Source organism: Amblyraja radiata, chromosome 14, assembly GCF_010909765.2.
Source record: "Amblyraja radiata isolate CabotCenter1 chromosome 14, sAmbRad1.1.pri, whole genome shotgun sequence".
In the NCBI taxonomy this organism is placed as follows: domain Eukaryota; kingdom Metazoa; phylum Chordata; class Chondrichthyes; order Rajiformes; family Rajidae; genus Amblyraja; species Amblyraja radiata.
This window is the reverse complement of record NC_045969.1, coordinates 51,382,070-51,400,479: the sequence shown is the minus strand read 5'-3', so window position 1 is coordinate 51,400,479 and position 18,410 is coordinate 51,382,070. Positions and strand designations below refer to the sequence as shown.

The following is an 18,410-nucleotide window of genomic DNA, read 5'->3' as shown; positions in this document are numbered from 1 at the left end:
AGCCCCGTGCCCGATTCAAGCCCTCACCGCTCCGACCCTCCACCGCTGTCTCCAACGGTCCTGGGTCTCCGCTAGAACAAGCCCCGTGCCCGATTCAAGCCCTCACCGCTCCGACCCTCCACCGCTGTCTCCAACGGTCCTGGGTCTCCGCTAGAACAAGCCCCGTGCCCGATTCAAGCCCTCACCGCTCTGACCCTCCACCGCTGTCTCCAACGGTCCTGGGTCTCCGCTAGAACAAGCCCCGTGCCCGATTCAAGCCCTCACCGCTCCGACCCTCCACCGCTGTCTCCAACGGTCCTGGGTCTCCGCTAGAACAAGCCCCGTGCCCGATTCAAGCCCTCACCGCTCTGACCCTCCACCGCTGTCTCCAACGGTCTTGGGTCTCCGCTAGAACAAGCCCCGTGCCCGATTCAAGCCCTCACCGCTCTGACCCTCCACCGCTGTCTCCAACGGTCCTGGGTCTCCGCTAGAACAAGCCCCGTGCCCGATTCAAGCCCTCACCGCTCTGACCCTCCACCGCTGTCTCCAACGGTCCTGGGTCTCCGCTAGAACAAGCCCCGTGCCCGATTCAAGCCCTCACCGCTCTGACCCTCCACCGCTGTCTCCAACGGTCCTGGGTCTCCGCTAGAACAAGCCCCGTGCCCGATTCAAGCCCTCACCGCTCCGACCCTCCACCGCTGTCTCCAACGGTCCTGGGTCTCCGCTAGAACAAGCCCCGTGCCCGATTCAAGCCCTCACCGCTCCGACCCTCCACCGCTGTCTCCAACGGTCCTGGGTCTCCGCTAGAACAAGCCCCGTGCCCGATTCAAGCCCTCACCGCTCTGACCCTCCACCGCTGTCTCCAACGGTCCTGGGTCTCCGCTAGAACAAGCCCCGTGCCCGATTCAAGCCCTCACCGCTCTGACCCTCCACCGCTGTCTCCAACGGTCTTGGGTCTCCGCTAGAACAAGCCCCGTGCCCGATTCAAGCCCTCACCGCTCCGACCCTCCACCGCTGTCTCCAACGGTCCTGGGTCTCCGCTAGAACAAGCCCCGTGCCCGATTCAAGCCCTCACCGCTCTGACCCTCCACCGCTGTCTCCAACGGTCCTGGGTCTCCGCTAGAACAAGCCCCGTGCCCGATTCAAGCCCTCACCGCTCTGACCCTCCACCGCTGTCTCCAACGGTCCTGGGTCTCCGCTAAAACAAGCCCCGTGCCCGATTCAAGCCCTCACCGCTCTGACCCTCCACCGCTGTCTCCAACGGTCCTGGGTCTCCGCTAGAACAAGCCCCGTGTCGAAGGAGGTCTTCCACATAGTTGAAGGAAGTCTTCAACATGACACTTTTTCAAACGCTCCTAAACTATTCTAAACTCGCCAATTAGGTCGCCGCAGTGGGACAGCCCATTTACTTTGCATTGGACCTTACAAAATGTAGCCACAAACAAGCATTGCCAACAATAGAACAATAAGTTAAGCATTCCCATTTTTATGCCTTAGTTACCTCTCTAAGGTTGATTTAGCCAAATTCAGATTCAGATTCAGATTCAACTTTAATTGTCATTGTCAGTATACAGTACAGAGACGACGAAATGCAATTGGCCTCTGGTTTTGTGGTCAGAATAGCATTGGGCTTGAAACAACATTATAACACACAGTCATTTAACCATCCTCTGCCTTCAAACCAAAGGTCAATTTCATAAATATTTGAACAATCAAAAGAAGTTACTAATCAATAATAAAAATTTACCATTCTCAGTCCAGATACTTTGTACTTCAAGGCCATGAAGTGGCCGAGACATGTCCTAAGGCATGATATGGGAGGCTATGTATGCCTTCATTTAACTTCTACAATATTCAAATGCACAAGTGTGACCAACACTGCTCGGGACACTCAAGAAGATAATGATTTGCAGTCTGTGAAACCTGCCCAGGGAGACTTGAATGGGACTTGTCTGTGCTGAAAACAGGCTGATTGATACAAATACATCTATAGATGCTCCTGAACACATCATGTGATGTAACCTGGGGTCATTGGGTGTTTTGGGTCTTTCAACATCACACACTCTCGCCCAGGCGACCCAGCCATGGTTGATCAGACCACGACTTGTGTTCAGGTGGCATTCACTCCTCCCCATGGACCTCCTCTCCTGACCCAGAGCCATCTCGAGACCTTCTCCGCTGCCTCTGTGGTGTTCTTGATGGCCCTTCTCCTCGCCACTCCGTTGATACCCAGTGCACTCAAGGCTTTGTAGAGCGATTGCCCTGCAAAACCTCTGAAGCCAACCTCGATGGGCATACACCTCGCCTTCCAGCCCTGCTTGCGGCAGTCTATGACTAACTCTTCATACTTGGCCATCTTCCTCTCGTGGGCCTCCTCCACACGGTCCTCCCACGGCACTGTCAGTTCCAACAAGACTATGATTTTGGTTGCCTCTGAGACCAGGAGGATATCTGGCCTCAGGGTGGTCGTGGCAATGTGCTGTGGGAACTTCAGCTGTTTCACCAGGTCTACGGAAAGCTGCCAGTCCTGCGCAGTCGTCAGGATACCTGACGGATTCCTGGCTGCTGTGGTTCTTGGCAGCTGCACTCCGGCCTTCACGAATGTGATCATCTGGGTGGTAGGGAGTGCTCGTCTGCAGCTGCTGATTCCCATGCTGATGGCTTCTGCAATGGGTTTAAGAACGTGTTCGTGACGCCAGGTGTACGGGCCCTGCCCAAGAGCCTTTGGGCAGCAGCTCAGGATGTGTTCCAACGTCCCCTTGCCTGAGCTTTGCGGGCAATATGGAGATTCAGCTTTGCCCCAGATGAAGAGGTTCGATGGGCTGGGCAGGACATCATACACTGCCTGGACCAGGAACTTGATGCGCTGTGGTTCAGCCTGCCAGAGCTCAGTCCATGTGACTTTTCGGTCCATGGCCTGCTCCCACCTTGTCCAGGCTCCCTGCTGCCTCAATCCAACTGCTCTGGTACACCTCTCCTCCTCCACCACTGCCCTCACTTCCTCCTGGACCAGCCTGCGCGTCTCCTTCCCCTTGGCCGTGTCAAACTGGGGAGATGGGAAGATTCCCAGGCCAGTTCTTCCCCGAGTCACTGCTCCCACCAGGATTCTGTGGCGTATCCGAGACTCCGCTTGCAGCACGGCTTCGCCGGCTCTCCACTTCCTCCCAGTTGTCACCTCCACCCCTGCCTGAGCCACCTTGGGGTCGCTGGAGTCCCTGTACATCATCACCGCTCTGGCCCAAGTCACCTTAAACTCCTAAATCAATAAGGCCAACTACAATCAAGGCTACTGTCACAGTCTGCCCTCTCCTCATTCTCATCCACTTCACCTCCCAGTACTTTTCCACCGGTCCCTCCTTCTCCTCGCCTGCCACTCCCCTCTCATCAGCCCAACTCTCCTCACCTGTTGCACTCAGTTGCCTCTGATCACCAATTAACCCGGTATATAGACTCTCCTCACCATTCACACAGTGCCAGATTGTTCTCAGCATTCATGCAAGACTCTCCAGCGATTTCCCGCCTGGCTTCGACTCTCCTTTCGTCTGTCCATCGCTGGTTTGTTTGCATCGTGTGTTGGATCTCCTGGTTACCGGACCTTCCGCTACCTCGACTACGTCTCCTGCCTGCCCCTCTTCGGAACCCTCGCTCAATCCTGAGCCTCTGTGTGAGTACGGTGTACCCATTCCTGTGTTACTACTCTGTGTTACAGTATCGTAATAAAGTTCGTTACCAACTATACCTGCCTGATTCTGTGCTGCTATTGGGTCCAAGCTATACCTGTTACAGTACAATCTGGCCAACAATGGACTCGGCGCACACAACGTCTCCGTCAAACCGCTTCGAGAGCATTGAGCACACGCTTCTGCAGCACGAAGCTATGCTCACTGCCTCCAACTCCGAGGTTCGACAGGCTGTGTCAAACCAGGAGCAAGCATCGGTTGCACTAGCCACCCAGGTCCAACAGCTGACGACACCCTCGCCCAGGCTACACCCCATGCTTCGCCTCCGGCTCCGACAGCACCAGCTCCCGGTCCGCCAGGACCATCACCTGAGCCCCGGGTGGGAACCCCGGAGCGCTACGCTGGAGACCCGGAGGGCTGCAACCCATTCATCACGAACTGTTCCATTCTCTTCGCCCTACAGCCCTACACCTATGCCCAGGAAGCGGCGAGAGTGGCGTTTACCATCAATCACCTGACTGGCAGAGCTCGGCTGTGGGGAACGGCTGAATGGGAGCGATGCACGCCGGCTTGCTCTTCTTTCCAGGCCTTCGCCGCGGAGCTTCGCAAGGTGTTCGGTGAGGTTTCGATGGGTCCGGATGCTGCGGGAGGTCTGCTGGGGTTGAGCCAGGGGAACCAGGGCCCGTCAGAGTGATTGGAACGCCCCGGCCCAGTGTGACGCTTTCTTGCTGGGCTTGAATGACTATATCAAGGATGAGTTGGTGTCCCACGACCTTCCTTCTTCTCTGGATGGGCTTATCGAGCTAACGACCCGTCTGGACCGACGCATCCTGGCGAGACGTCGGGAGAGGCGACGGGGACAGGCGGACCACCAGCTATCCACTCAAGCTCGTTTTCCTCCGGAGACTGGACTACCCTCGTCGGGGCAACCGTCGAGGCAACCCGAACCCATGCAGGTGTGTCGCACCAGTCTCGCCCCCGAGGAACGGGAACGTCGGCGTCGGGGGAACCTCTGTCTCTACTGTGGCCTGGCGGGTCATTACATCTCCAAGTGTCCAGTAAAAGGCCAGACACACCTGTAGCGGAGGAATTACTGGTGAGTCGAACCTCTGAACTTTCCTCTGCCCGACGCCCTCTTTGTCATGCCCGTCTGCTGTTGTCTGATGGTTCTCACACCCTCGCCACCTTCTTAGACTCTGGTTGTGACATTAATCTTATGGACAAGGAACTAGCCCGCCAGCTTGACATCAGTTGTGTTCCCCTGCCTGAACCTGTTCCCGCCAACGCCCTTGACGGCCATCTCCTGGGGACTGTTTCTCACCAGACGGTCCCAGTGCGCATGCTACTGTCTGGTAATCACCATGAGACCATCCAGTTCCACATCCTGCAGTCTCCCCGTCTTCCCCTCATCCTGGGTTACCCCTGGCTTCGGCGACACAACCCCAACATCGACTGGAGGACGGGGGTCATCTTGGGTTGGAGCCCTTCCTGCCACCAAGTGTGCCTGAAGCAAGCCTCAGCTCCTCAACCGGCCACCTGCTCCAGATCTGACGGGGGTCCCAGCCGAGTACCATGACTTTGGGGAGGTTTTTAGCAAGTCTAGGGCCACCTCCCTTCCTCCTCATCGGCCCTATGACTGCGCCATAGACCTCCTGCCTGGTTCCGCTCCTCCTAGGGGTCGCCTTTACTCCCTGTCCGCCCCTGAGAGAGGCGCCATGGAGAAATACATAAACGACTCCTTGGCTGCTGGTCTCATCCGTCCCTCCTCGTCTCCTGCTGGGGCTGGGTTCTTCTTCGTGGAGAAGAAGGACAAATCTCTGCGTCCCTGCATAGATTACCGGGGGCTCAACGGCATCACGGTGAAGAATCGCTACCCTCTCCCACTCATCTCCTCTGCTTTCGAGCTCCTGGAGGGGGCCACCATCTTTTCGAAGTTGGATCTACGCAACGCCTACCACTTGGTCCGCATCAAAGAAGGAAATGAGTGGGAGACCGCCTTCAACACTCCCACGGGACATTATGAATACCTGGTGATGCCCTTTGGCCTCACCAACGCCCCGGCCGTCTTCCAGGCTTTGGTCAATGACGTTCTCAGAGACATGTTGAACAAGTACGTGTTCGTCTATATTGATGACATCCTCATCTTTTCACGGACCAAGGAGGAACACGTAGACCACGTCCAGGCAGTTCTACATCGGCTCCTGGAGAACTCGCTCTTCGTTAAAGCTGAGAAGTGCGAGTTTCACTCCCCATCAGTCTCCGTCCTAGGATACATCGTTGGCCAAGGGAACATCAAGATGGACCCCGCCAAGGTCTCTGCTGTCACCACCTGGCCTGTTCCTGACTCCCGCAAGCAGCTCCAAAGGTTCCTGGGGTTCGCCAATTTTTACCGACGGTTCATCCGTGGCTACAGTACTGTGGCCGCACCCCTCACGGCACTCACCTCCTCCAAGGTTCCTTCCGGTGGTCTGCCGCGGCCGACGAAACTTTTCAGACACTCAAGACACGGTTTACATCGGCCCCCATCCTCCAAGTTCCAGACTCAGAGAGACAGTTCGTGGTGGAGGTGGACGCCTCCGACGTGGGGGTGGGAACTGTTCTGTCCCAGCAGGCTGCCGGGGACCAGAAGCTCCATCCAGGCGCCTTCTTCTCCCGACGCCTGACCCCTGCTGAGAGGAATTATGACATTGGCAACCGAGAACTGTTTCGGTTATGTTGGCGTTGGAGGAATGGCGTCACTGGCTGGAGGGAACCGAGCAGCCTTTCTTGGTTTGGACTGACCACAAGAACCTTGAATACCTCCAGTCAGCCAAGAGGCTCAACTCTCGTCAGGCCCGCTGGTCTCTCTTCCTCACCCGCTTCAACTTCTCCCTCTCCTACCGACCTGGGTCCCGCAACGTGAAGCCCGATGCCCTCTCTCGACAGTTCTTGGCGAAGGAGGAGCCTGCCTCTGGCCCCAACACCACCCTCCCGTCCTCGCACAGGGTTGCCTCCCTCACCTGGGAAGTGGAGGAGAGGGTCAAGGCGGCCTTGGAGAACCAGCCGGGACCCAGCGCATGCCCTCCTGATCGCCTGTTTGTGGTTTCTGCCCTGCGGTCCGACGTCCTTCAGTGGGCCCACAGCTCTCGACTCACCTGTCATCCCGGCATTCAGCGGACCAAGGAGATGGTGCTACGGAGGTTCTGGTGGGCATCGCTGGAGGAGGACACTCGGGAGTTTGTCAACGTCTGTCCTGTTTGCAACCAGCACAAGGTCTCACATGAAGCTCCTGCGGGTCATCTGCTTCCACTGCCTGCACCCCATCGACCATGGTCCCACATCTCCCTGGACTTCGTTACCGGCCTGCCCCCATCCCATGGTCACACCACCATCCTGACCGTGGTCGATAGATTTAGCAAGATGGCTCACTTCGTGCCCCTGCCCACACTTCCGTCAGCCAAGGAAACTGCCGAGCTCATGTTACTCCACGTCTTCAGGCTCCATGGTCTCCCCGTCGATGTGGTCTCCGACCGGGGACCCCAGTTTGCCTCGGTGTTCTGGAGGGAGTTCTGCACGCTTGTGGGGGCCACCGTGAGTCTGACGTCCGGATTTCATCCCCAGTCCAACGGCCAAACTGAAAGGAAGAATCAGGAGATGGAGACGGCGTTGCGGTGTATGGTGTCCAAGCATCCCTCCTCCTGGTCCCAGCAGTTGTTGTGGGTGGAGTATGCCCACAACACCCTGACAAGGTCGGCCACTGGGCTCTCCCCTTTCCAGTGTGCCTACGGGTTCCAGCCTCCACTGTTCCCGGCGCTGGAGAAAGAGGTTTCCTGCCCGTCCGTCCAGGCCTTCATTCGTCGCTGCCGCAGGACGTGGACCCAAGCCAGGGCGGCTCTTCTCCGCTCCGTGGACCGTTACACCACGGCTGCCAACCGTCACCGCACCCAGGCCCCCACCTACCACGCGGGCCAGAAGGTGTGGCTGTCGACCCGGGATCTTCCCTTGAGGGTGGAGTCCAAGAAGTTGGCACCCAAGTTCATCGGTCCCTTTGAGATCCAGAAGGTCATCAACCCAGCGGCTGTGCGGCTCAAGTTGCCTCGTTCCATGCGGGTCCATCCTACGTTCCACGTGTCCAGAGTAAAGCCAGTCCGGGAGAGCTCCCTGGTCCCCGCAGTCCCTCCTCCTCCACCTCCTCGTCTCATCGACGGAGGCCCCGCCTTTACGGTGCACCGCCTCCTGTGCTCACGCCGTCGCGGGAGGGGTCTCCAATACCTGGTCGATTGGGAGGGTTACGGTCCAGAGGAGAGGTCCTGGGTTCCTGCTCGACACATCCTGGACGCCTCCCTCATCAGGGAGTTTCACCGCCGTCATCCCGACCAGCCGTCCAAGTCTGCCACTCCTAGAGGGGTCGCCGCCCGAGACTCTGTCCCCTCTTCCGTCTGAGGCGCCCAGTGACGACGAGACGGAGCTTTCCTCTGATGCTATGGAGGAGGATGCGGACATGGATGTCTCGGACGAATATTAGCCCTCCTCCGGTCCCCCTCCTCCCACCCAACTCTGCGTGGGATTGGGTTTATTTTCTTTATTGTTTTTTTTTGTTTTGGGACGTCAGGAGCCGTCCCTTGAGGGGGGGGGGGGGGTTCTGTCACAGTCTGCCCTCTCCTCATTCTCATCCACTTCACCTCCCAGTACTTTTCCACCGTTCCCTCCTTCTCCTCGCCTGCCTGCCTGCCACTCCCCTCTCATCAGCCCAACTCTCCTCACCTGTTGCACTCAGTTGCCTCTGATCACCAATTAACCAGGTATATAGACTCTCCTCACCGTTCACACAGTGCCAGATTGTTCTCAGCATTCATGCAAGACTCTCCAGCGATTTCCCGACTTCCTGCCTGGCTTCGACTCTCCTTTCGTCTGTCCCTCGCTGGTTTGTATGCATCGTGTGTTGGATCTCCTGGTTACCGGACCTTCCGCTACCCCGACTACGTCTCCTGCCTGCCCCTCTTCGGAACCCTCGCTCAATCCTGAGCCTCTGTGTGAGTACGGTGTACCCATTCCTGTGTTACTACTCTGTGTTACAATATCGTAATAAAGTTTGTTACCAACTATACCTGCCTGATTCTGTGCTGCTATTGGGTCCAAGCTATACCCGTTACAGCTACACCCCGAGCCAGTAATCACATTTGTATGTCGTTGGGCCTGGCATACCATTGAATTTTCCAGAGACAATGGCCACAGCAAAATTGCAATTGGTCACCACAATAAACTGAGTAATGTACTTTTAGGATGTGCCAACCAATTCTGGACAGCACCAGAGACCCAGGTTCCATCTTGACCTCAGGCGCTGTCTGTGTGGAGTTTGCACGTTTTCCTTGTGACTTTGTAGGTTTCCTCTCCGTGCTCCGGTTTCCTCTTCCATCCCAGACATGTGGGTTTGTAGATGAATTGGCCTCTATAAATTGCCCCTAATGTGTAGTTGGATAACTAGTATGAACGGGTGATTGATAGTCAGCATGGACTCAGTGAGCCAAATGGCCTGTATCCATGCTGTATCCCCCAAATAAAACTAAACTAAACCTGTTGTGGTTATTACCTTCAGTGCAGCACCCTCCTCTTCCTCGGTCGTCATCGGGTGGCGCCGCGAGCTGCAGCCTCGCCAGCAGTGTGTCAGTCATTTCGACTATTTTTGTTTTTTTTGGTATGTCTAAATGTATGTGTTTCTCGGTATGTTTTTATGTGGGGGGGTTGAATAGGGGGAAACCGTTTCCAGTCACTTACCCCCGGCGGCGATGTGACTTTTCTCCTAGGCGCATTTTCGCCTCCCTCGCGGCCTAACAACTTGGATTGGTGCGGCCTTTCCGGGAGACGGCCCAGAGCTTCAGCAGGAGTCGCGGCGCGGTCTTTAACATCACAGAAGCAGAAGAAAGGCTCCGACCGCCGGCCTGCTGACTTTAACATTGTGAAGCCGCGGTCTGCGGAGCTTCTAGCAGCAGACATACAGCGGGCTTACCATCCCAGAGCCAGGGATCCCTTGCCGGGGATCGCCGGAGAAGAGCTCCGACCGCTGGCCTGCCTGCGGCCTATAACATCGAGAAGCCGCGGTCTCCGGTAAGAAAGTGGCCGATTCGAGCACTCCAAGCTGCAGAGTGTGTTCCATCCGTCTCGACGTCGGAGCTTCGATCATTCTGACGAGAGGGCTTGTACATCGGGCTGTCCATAGCGGCGACTACGGAGGGTCAAGGCCCCAAACACAGGTGAACATAAGGAGGAAGACTGACTGAACTTTATTGCCTTCCATCACTGTGGTGGATGTTTATGTTAAGTTCTATTGTGTGTTGTGTTCTTTTAATTGTACGGCTGCAAGGTAACTCACATATCACTGTACCTTAATTGGTGCATGTGACAATAAATGTGAACTTGAACTTCTCTGTTAATTGTAGCTTCATCTATTCTTCTTAATTCCTTATTTCTCTCCTATTTTCCAGCTCCAAAGACTCGTCATCGGGTGGCGCCATGTGCGGCAGCCTCGCTAGCAGCTGTCTGTCCTTTCATCCTTTTTTATATTTTTAGTCAAAGTGTTTTTGGAGGTCTTTTAGTATTTTTTATGAGGGGGGTGGGAAACTGTTTCTCAGTCACTACCTGGTCGAGGATGCGTCTTTTCTCCGAGCCGAATCTTCGCCCCCCCCCCCCCCCCCCCTTCGCGAACTACCATCTGGATTGGCGCGGCCTTTCCTGCCGGAGACCGGACAGAGCTTCAGCAGCGGTGCAGCACTGAGCGGAGCGGGCAATGCCTTACCGAGGATCGCCATGTGGAGCTCCAGAGTGTTGGGCCTGCCAACTTTAACACCGTGGAGCTGTGGTCTGCGGAGCTTCCAGCCGCGGGCGGCGCTGACTTTAACATAGCGGAGTCCTGGGATCCTTGACAGGGTTGCAGCGTTGAATCTCTCCCCAGCTCGGCCTGTGGACTTCGGGAGGCGCAGTCTCCGGTAGGAAGTGGCCGATTCTGAAACTCCAAGCCGCTGAGTGTGTTCTTCGCTCCGACGCTGGCGCTCCGATCATCCCGGCGGGAGGGCCTAAAAAACATCGGGCTGTCGTTGCTGCAAATGCGGAGGGCTCAAAAGGCCCCGACCACGGGTGAACAAAGAGGAAGATGACTGAACTTTATTGCCTTCCCTCACAGTGGGAAACGTTGATTCTGCTGTGTGGGGATGTTCATGTTAAATTCTATTGTGTATTGTGTTCTTTTTATTCGTATGGCTGTATGGTAACTCAAATCTCACTGTACCAATTGGTGCATGTGACAATAAATGTCTCTCGAACTCTTGAACTCTCGAAGAAAATTGTACTTGACTCACCCATGAATGAGTCAAATTGTTGAAAATGCAGCCAAACACTGAAGCAAAATCTGAAGTTAAAATTAAGTTTCCAAATCTTAATTTACAATATGGCAAGTACTAAAGGTTACTGTTGCAAGTAGGAAACACTAACTTAAATAATTTGTTATTTGTTTGTAATAATTCTTTGATGTTTGTGGATCAGTCCATTCAATAGTTCATAACAACTATATTTGTTCAGCCCATATGTTTGAGTCCACTACTATAAATGTAGTTGTTCTACACTAGTTTATCAACACGAGTTCTGTGAAGGAACAGCGATCCTTTCACACGCATTGATCCCACCAGCCATCTCGACACCCGGAAGGGATGCCAGTAGAATATTACTGCGTCACAAACAATTACATTTAAAGTTGATAACACCATGATAATGCTTCAGTTTACCTCATTCTTCAGCTGTTGCTCAAATATTTCTTTCTGCCTTTGATATTCATCCTGGTCAACCTTTCTGGAATATTCTGTTTTCTTCAGTTCAGCTTGAAGTGCTGTGTGCGCAGCAGAAGGTTCGTTTAACACTGAAAAGTAAAATATGTTAACTTCATAACAATGTTTTATTTGATTAATGTCTTTCTATTTTGTTATGGACTATTTCTTAATGCAGTTACCAGCACATTCACAATTCTCATTCCATTGATCATGATCATTCAGTGTGAAAATGTGACATCGATGAAGATCATTAGTGGTCATTATGTAGTTCAGTCATTATGGTCTTTATGACTGAATAATATGAACCTGCACAATATTGTCTCTTCGGTTTAAACCAGCATCTGCAGTTCCTTCTTGCACATTTTTCATTTTATAACTTGTTAAATTACCTCCTACCCTTATTTAAAGAGACCATTTCACAATGCTTTTCACTTTGTTGTGTACAGAATTACAGAGATCCCAAAAAATGTAGAATACTTGGCCCAACTGGTACCAGTTTTGTGTCTTAACTAGTAATACAAAGACGTGAGATCATAACTCAGAAACGCACATGTGTAAATCCATAACAATCTGAAAAATTAAATTCAGACTTTTAAAAATAACAAATTCAGAATTACACCCCAGCGGTATGAACATTGACTTCTCCAATTTCAAGTAGTTCCTGCTTTCTCCTCCCCTTCCCAGCTCTCCCTCTGCCCACTGTCTCTGCCTCTTCCTTTCTTCTTCCCACCCTCACATCAGTCTGAAGAAGGTCTCGACCCAGCAACGTTGCCTATTTCCTTCACTCCATAGATGCTGCCTCACCCGCTGAGTTTCTCCAGCATTTTTGTCAACCTTCGATTTTCCAGCATCTGCAGTTCCTTCTTAAAAATTTAGAATTAAAGGTAAGTGCCAATTAATGGCCATACCAGTGCGAAGAGCCAACTGGTTCATTATTCTCCATTCATGATTGGTTGCCATCTCAGTCTTATATATTTATGAATTAAAAAACCCTGCAGTTACTAAAAATCTTAAATAAAACCATAAATAAAAAATGCTGGTAACATTCAGTATATCAGGCAACATCTGTGGAAAGGGAAAGAGCTAACGTTTCAGGTCAAGGACCCTTCAACCTGACCTGCTGAGTGTTCCCAGCATTTTTTGTTTGGATTATTTGCGATTCCAATCCCGCAGATCGCGACCGTTTCTTATTTAACCTCCAAAGTGCTTGATCAGGAAACACAAATGTGAACCTCTTTAAAACCTTATGTCAAGTATTCATTCTTTTCACAAAGATTTCTGAAAATCTAGATTAAATAATATGACATTTATATTCAGGTTTACCTGACTGCTGCGTTACAAACAATTTTTATTGGGAAAATAGGTGATGATATGCGATTTGAATACAAACCTAATTCAGAGAATAGAGGGGAAAATCGCAAGATGTTTTTAATTTGAAGGCAGGAGCAAGGTTCTGGAGTATCATTGAACCATTCCAAAATATTTTTAATTATCACACTGGCACACCAGTGGTGTTCCTATCTAAATTATATGGTGGTGGGTGAAAGCTCTGATCTAGGATTTGAAGATGTAATCTAGACTGACACTGAAGGATTATTCAAATGGCAGATGTGCTGATTTGGATGAATCCTTAAACTGGGGCCCTAAATATTCTAATCAAATAGAATCAAAATGACTCTACTCGAAGGATAAAAACACTCTGGTCAGCATTCATTCTTCAACATGCCACTAAATTTGATACATTCCATATTTATCTCATGATGATCATGGGATCATATTGCAAGGAAATAGGCCCTTTAACCCAACATGCCCATGCCGACCAAGGTACCACATTTACACGAGTCCCTGTAGTCCTCTAAACCTTTCCTATCCGTATACCTGTCCAAATGACTGTTAAATATAGTTATAGTACCTGCTTTAACTATCTCCTCTGGCAGTTCGTACCCACCACCCTCTGTGTGAAAAGGTTGCCTCAGGTTCCTATTAAATCTTAAATCAATGTCCTCTGGGTTTTGATTCCCCTGCTCTGGGTAAAAGACTATGCATTCACCTCATGCTGTGTTCGATAAATGATTCAGATCTTATACATCACTATAAAATCACCCCTCATCCTCCTGAGGTCCAAGGAATAAAGACCTAGCCTGCCTAACCTCATCCTATAGCTCAGACTTTCAAGTCCCGGCAACATCCTTGTAAATCGTCTCTGCATTCTTTCCAGCTTAACATCCTTCCTACAGCAAACTGGACACACCTATGTCTTGCACAACTGTAATACCACCGGGTGGCGCTGTACGAAGGCAGCCTCGCTAAAAGTCTGTCTCTTCTTTTCTTTTCTTCTTTTGTTGTTTTTATTCTTTTGTTAAATGTATGTTTTAGTGTATCTTTAGTTTTGTATTAACGCTTCTGTCAACAACAGTCTCGTTTCCTCGCAAACCAACTTCAACCATTGGCTGAGGAGGTACTCCCAGAATCACAGTGTGGCTTCTGTCCATCCCGAGGTACAGCAGACATGATATTCAGGGCACACCAACTCCAGGAATGCAGTGAACAAAGGCAGCCTTTGTACATGGCCTTCATAGACCTGACAAAGGCTTTTGACTCGGTAGATCGCTAGTCTCTTTGGAGCACGCTATCAAGGTACAGTTGCCACGACAAGTACATCAGAATATTGAGGCTTCCACATGGTGGTATGCCGGTCACGGTACTCAGCAACTGCGGCACTGAGTCCGAGCCCTTCACCGTGGAACCGGGGGTCAAGCAGGGATGCATCATCGCACCCACCCTGTTTGTCGTCTTCATTGCTGCCATACTTCATCTCATTGGTGGGGATCATGATAGAAGCCTCCTCGTGGTGATCCCCGGAATGGAGCCGAGTCATAGACCACCTACAGCAGGCACCTGAGAGCCCTGGAACAATACCATCAAAGATCCTTACGAAAAATTCTGAGGATCAGCTGGGAGGACAAACGCACCAACATCAGAGTTTTGGAGGAAGCCAACGTGACCAGCATCACCACCACAATAATGCAGCACCAACATCGATGGACTGGACGTGTCATCCGCATGTCCAACACACGGTCTCCCTAAACAAATCCTGTACTCTCAATTGAAGGAAGGTCGGCGAGCCCCCGGCCGGCCGAAGAAACGCTTCAAGGACAACATCAAGAACAGTCTGAAGAAATTCCACATCACATCGAGCAACTGGGAGCACATTGCACTGGACAGGCGCTCCTGGAGGAAATCCGTGCAGGAAGGAGCTGCACTTCATGAAACGGAACTACGCTCTGTCGCAGAGACAAAGTGACAGCACCGTAAGGAGGTGGCTCGACGACTACCAACCACCGCCAGTCTTCACTGCCCACGTTGCACCAAGGTGTGTGGATCGCGGATCGGCCTGTACAGACATCTGCAGACTCACAAGTAGACAACCCTGTGGAAGGGAGAGGACAGCCATACTCGTTTCCAGTGACCACCGATGATGATGATGTGGGTGGTGGGCGAGGGAAACATTGTTGAATCTCTTTCCTTGGTGGTATTGCGACTTTTTCCGTAACTCCGTCCGCACTGAGGCCTAACATCGTGGAGCTGGCGGCCTCTTGCTAGGAATCGACTTTGGGAGCTCCAACCCCGGGAGCCTGCAGACCTAACATCTTGGAGCTCGCGTTCCCTTGGTTAGGGACCGACTTTGGGAGCTCCAAGCCGCAGGAGCTTCGACCGCCCTGACGTGGGAGCTTCGATCGCTGGCTGCAGGAGCTTCGATCGCCCCAACTGCGGATGGTTCGACTGCCCCGTCCGCGGGAGAAAAGGAGTGCTGTGGTGGATATTTATGCTAATTTTTATGTAGTTGTGTGTCTTGCTGCTTTTTTGGAATGACTGTATGGCAAATCAAATTCCTTGTATGTTCTTACATACTTGGCTAATAAATTATTTGTATCTTGTATATAACATCTCAACCTCTATACTCAATACACTGACTGATGAAGATCAATGTACTGAAAGACTCTTAACCACCCTATGTACCTGTGATGCCACTTTCAATGTGCTACATGCACCCCTAGATTCATCCCTCTGGTCTACAAAAGTCCTCAGGGCTCTGCTATTCATTGTGAAGGTCCTGCCTTGGTTCGACTTCCCAAAGTGCTACATCTCATACTTATCTGCATTAAACTCCATTAACCATTCCTCAGCCCACTTGCCGAATTGATCGAGATTCTGCTGTGATTTTTGATAACCATCTTCGTTATTCATGATATCACCTACCTTAGTGTCATGTGAAAACTTAGTAATCCTACCTTCCACATTCTCATATAAATCATTGATATAAAACACAAACAGCAATGGCACAGCACTAATCATAAACCTCCAGTTCGAAAATTAACCCTCCACCATCACCCACTGCTTCCTTCCATGAAGCCAATTCTCTATCCAGTCGGTTACCTCTCTCTGAAATTCTGTGCGATCTAACCTTCCAGAACAGCCTACCAAGTGGAACCTTATCAAATCCCTTGCTGGTCCATATAGATAACATCTTTGGCTTTGCCCTCATCAACCTTTGGTTACTTCTTCAAAAACATATGGTGTCCTGAAATGAGGGGACTATGTATAAACACAGCTGTAATTTCTACATGGTGAAACCAAAATGTATAAAAATGGCCTTTATTAAAATCTCACAATGTGCACTTTAACCACATGTGATTTTTTCCATTACAAATCTCAAATTGTGGAGTAAAGAAGCAAATAAATAAATGATGGGTCTTTGTCCCAAACATTATGGAGGGCACTGTAGATGAATCAAATACAGTTTCAATTTTCCCCTTAAGAACTGTGTCAATTCATTTAATGATTGGGGTAACTAACAATATCTGCAAAAGTAGTTAAAAAAAAAAAAGGAAATTAAGGTCTAATTTAGGATTTAAAGCTGGGTTGGTCCATGTGACGGAGCACACAAAAAAATAACAAATGATTGTTCTTTCTTCCCAATTTTCAGTGACCACTGTTCAACATCCTTTACCATTATTGTAACAAAAGGCCACATTAAGAAGATCGCAAGAACAAATCTATCTTTTAGTCCACTATATTACACCATTTTAAAGCATCGTTGCACAATCATTGCCTTTTGGGTACTTAAAGAGGGTTTAACTATCAAATACTGATAGTGGAGGGTTCTCCATTGGCACTGCATGTTGAAAATTCAGGCACAGTACAAATCATATTGTTGAATGAGGTAATAAACTTTCAATATGCAGCTCTGTTGGTTACATTTCTGAACACAAAATGAGATTCTGGGCTCGAATGGTCTTACCGTGAATATAAAAGCAATGCTTAAATTGTTTGCTATCTAAATGTCCTTGCATGATTTATAATACAAATACATTTACAGAAGATTTCATGTATACTAACTTGTACACAGTGTCTGATTTTCGCAACGAGCTTCATCCAACTGTTTCCGGAGGAGTCTGATCTCAGTCTGAAACTGTATATTTTCAGTCTTTAACGATGCATGGTCAGCTGTGTCCTGTAATCTTTCATTCAGTAGCTCATTCTGCTTCACGAGCAAACAAATCTGGCTTTTGGCTTCGTTTAGTTCAACCTGCAAGCAATGAGACACGTTTACATACACACTGACTTGTTAGTACTATGTTCTACCTCGGGCGGCTTGGCGGTGTAGCGGTAGAGCTACTGTTTTACAGCGCCAGAGACCCGGGTTCGATACTGACTACGGGTGTTGTCTGTATCCACCTCTGGATCAGGCATCCTCATTCTTCAAACCAGCCATTCTGAAAGTCAACAATTACAGAGAGGTCCTTCATGCCAAGAATCCCAGCAGGCAGATATTAGGTGATATTAGTAAGAGGTGCAAGGGATATCAGTGCAAAGAATGGGGTATCATAAACCCTGTCCCAATCTTGTTAAAATTGTCAGAGTAATCCAAGAACCCATCTGACAACACAGCCGCTCATATTTCAAGATTCAAGATTCAATAGAGTTTATTGTCATGTGTCCCTGATAGGACAATGAATTTTGTGCTTTGCTTTAGCACACCAGAACATAGTAGGCACGAATACTTAGTCAGCTCCAAAATGTACACACTGTTATTCAAGCATATCAGATAATTAATACATAAATACTGAAATACTTACATCATCAACTCTCATCTCTCTTTTGCAGGAGCATGATGCCCACTCTAAGGCCCTTTCCAGTCACAGTCAGTCATAGAGCTATACTGCACGGAAACAGGCCCTTCAACACACCTTGCACAAGCTAACCAAGTTGGCATACCGGGCAAGTTCCATAAGTTTGCATTTGGCTCATAACCTCTTCTTATCCATATTTCTGTCCAAATAGCTTTTAAAGGTTGTAATTATGTCTGCAACTATCGTTTCCTCTGGCAGGTCACTCCAGATACAGCTACCTTGTGATGAAAATGTTGCCCCTGAAGTCCCTCTAATTCATCTTTAGCATATGCCCTTTAGTATTAGAAGCTTCTACGCTGGCAAAAAGACAGTGAGCGTTCATTTTATCCACACCTTCATGATCTTGTGTACTTCAACAAGATCACCCCTCTGCTTCCTAAATTAAAAGAAAAAGTGCCAGCCTTTTCAACCTCCCGCTATAAAAATAAGAGCATCACTGTTGTATTGACAGACTTCCATCTCCTGCTGCATAACCATTCATTTAGTTCCATAACCATTCATCACGTGTGACATCCAAGATGGGAGAAGTATATCATCACCTGCTTTGATATTTATGTCAAATGTCTATAGTTGAGAATTTGTTAAAATAATGGCACAGAACTTAAAATGGAAATATTATAGATAGCCATTGTTTCACCTCTGTAAACAATCTCCAATCCAGGTTGAAGACAGATTGTATAATGGCAGAGCTTCCAAGGATCCCAATGAGCCATTAATGAATGTTCTCACAAATGTAATCCTGGATAGATCCAACCTGATAG

The 18,410-nt window shown here is 50.1% G+C and overlaps 1 protein-coding gene across 3 annotated transcripts in view; it reads right to left on the bottom strand.

Annotated features, from left to right (window-relative positions):
• The window catches only part of ofd1 (OFD1 centriole and centriolar satellite protein), a 92,023-nt gene that overhangs the window by 48,029 nt on the left and 25,584 nt on the right, over window positions 1–18,410 (bottom strand). For all 3 annotated transcript variants that reach the window (XM_033033345.1, XM_033033346.1, XM_033033347.1), the window contains exons 13-14: window positions 16,856–17,045; window positions 11,414–11,544 (exon numbers count right to left, since the gene is read on the bottom strand). In XM_033033345.1, the coding sequence (XP_032889236.1) occupies window positions 11,414–11,544; window positions 16,856–17,045 (321 nt within the window). The remainder of the gene's footprint in view (window positions 1–11,413; window positions 11,545–16,855; window positions 17,046–18,410) is intronic.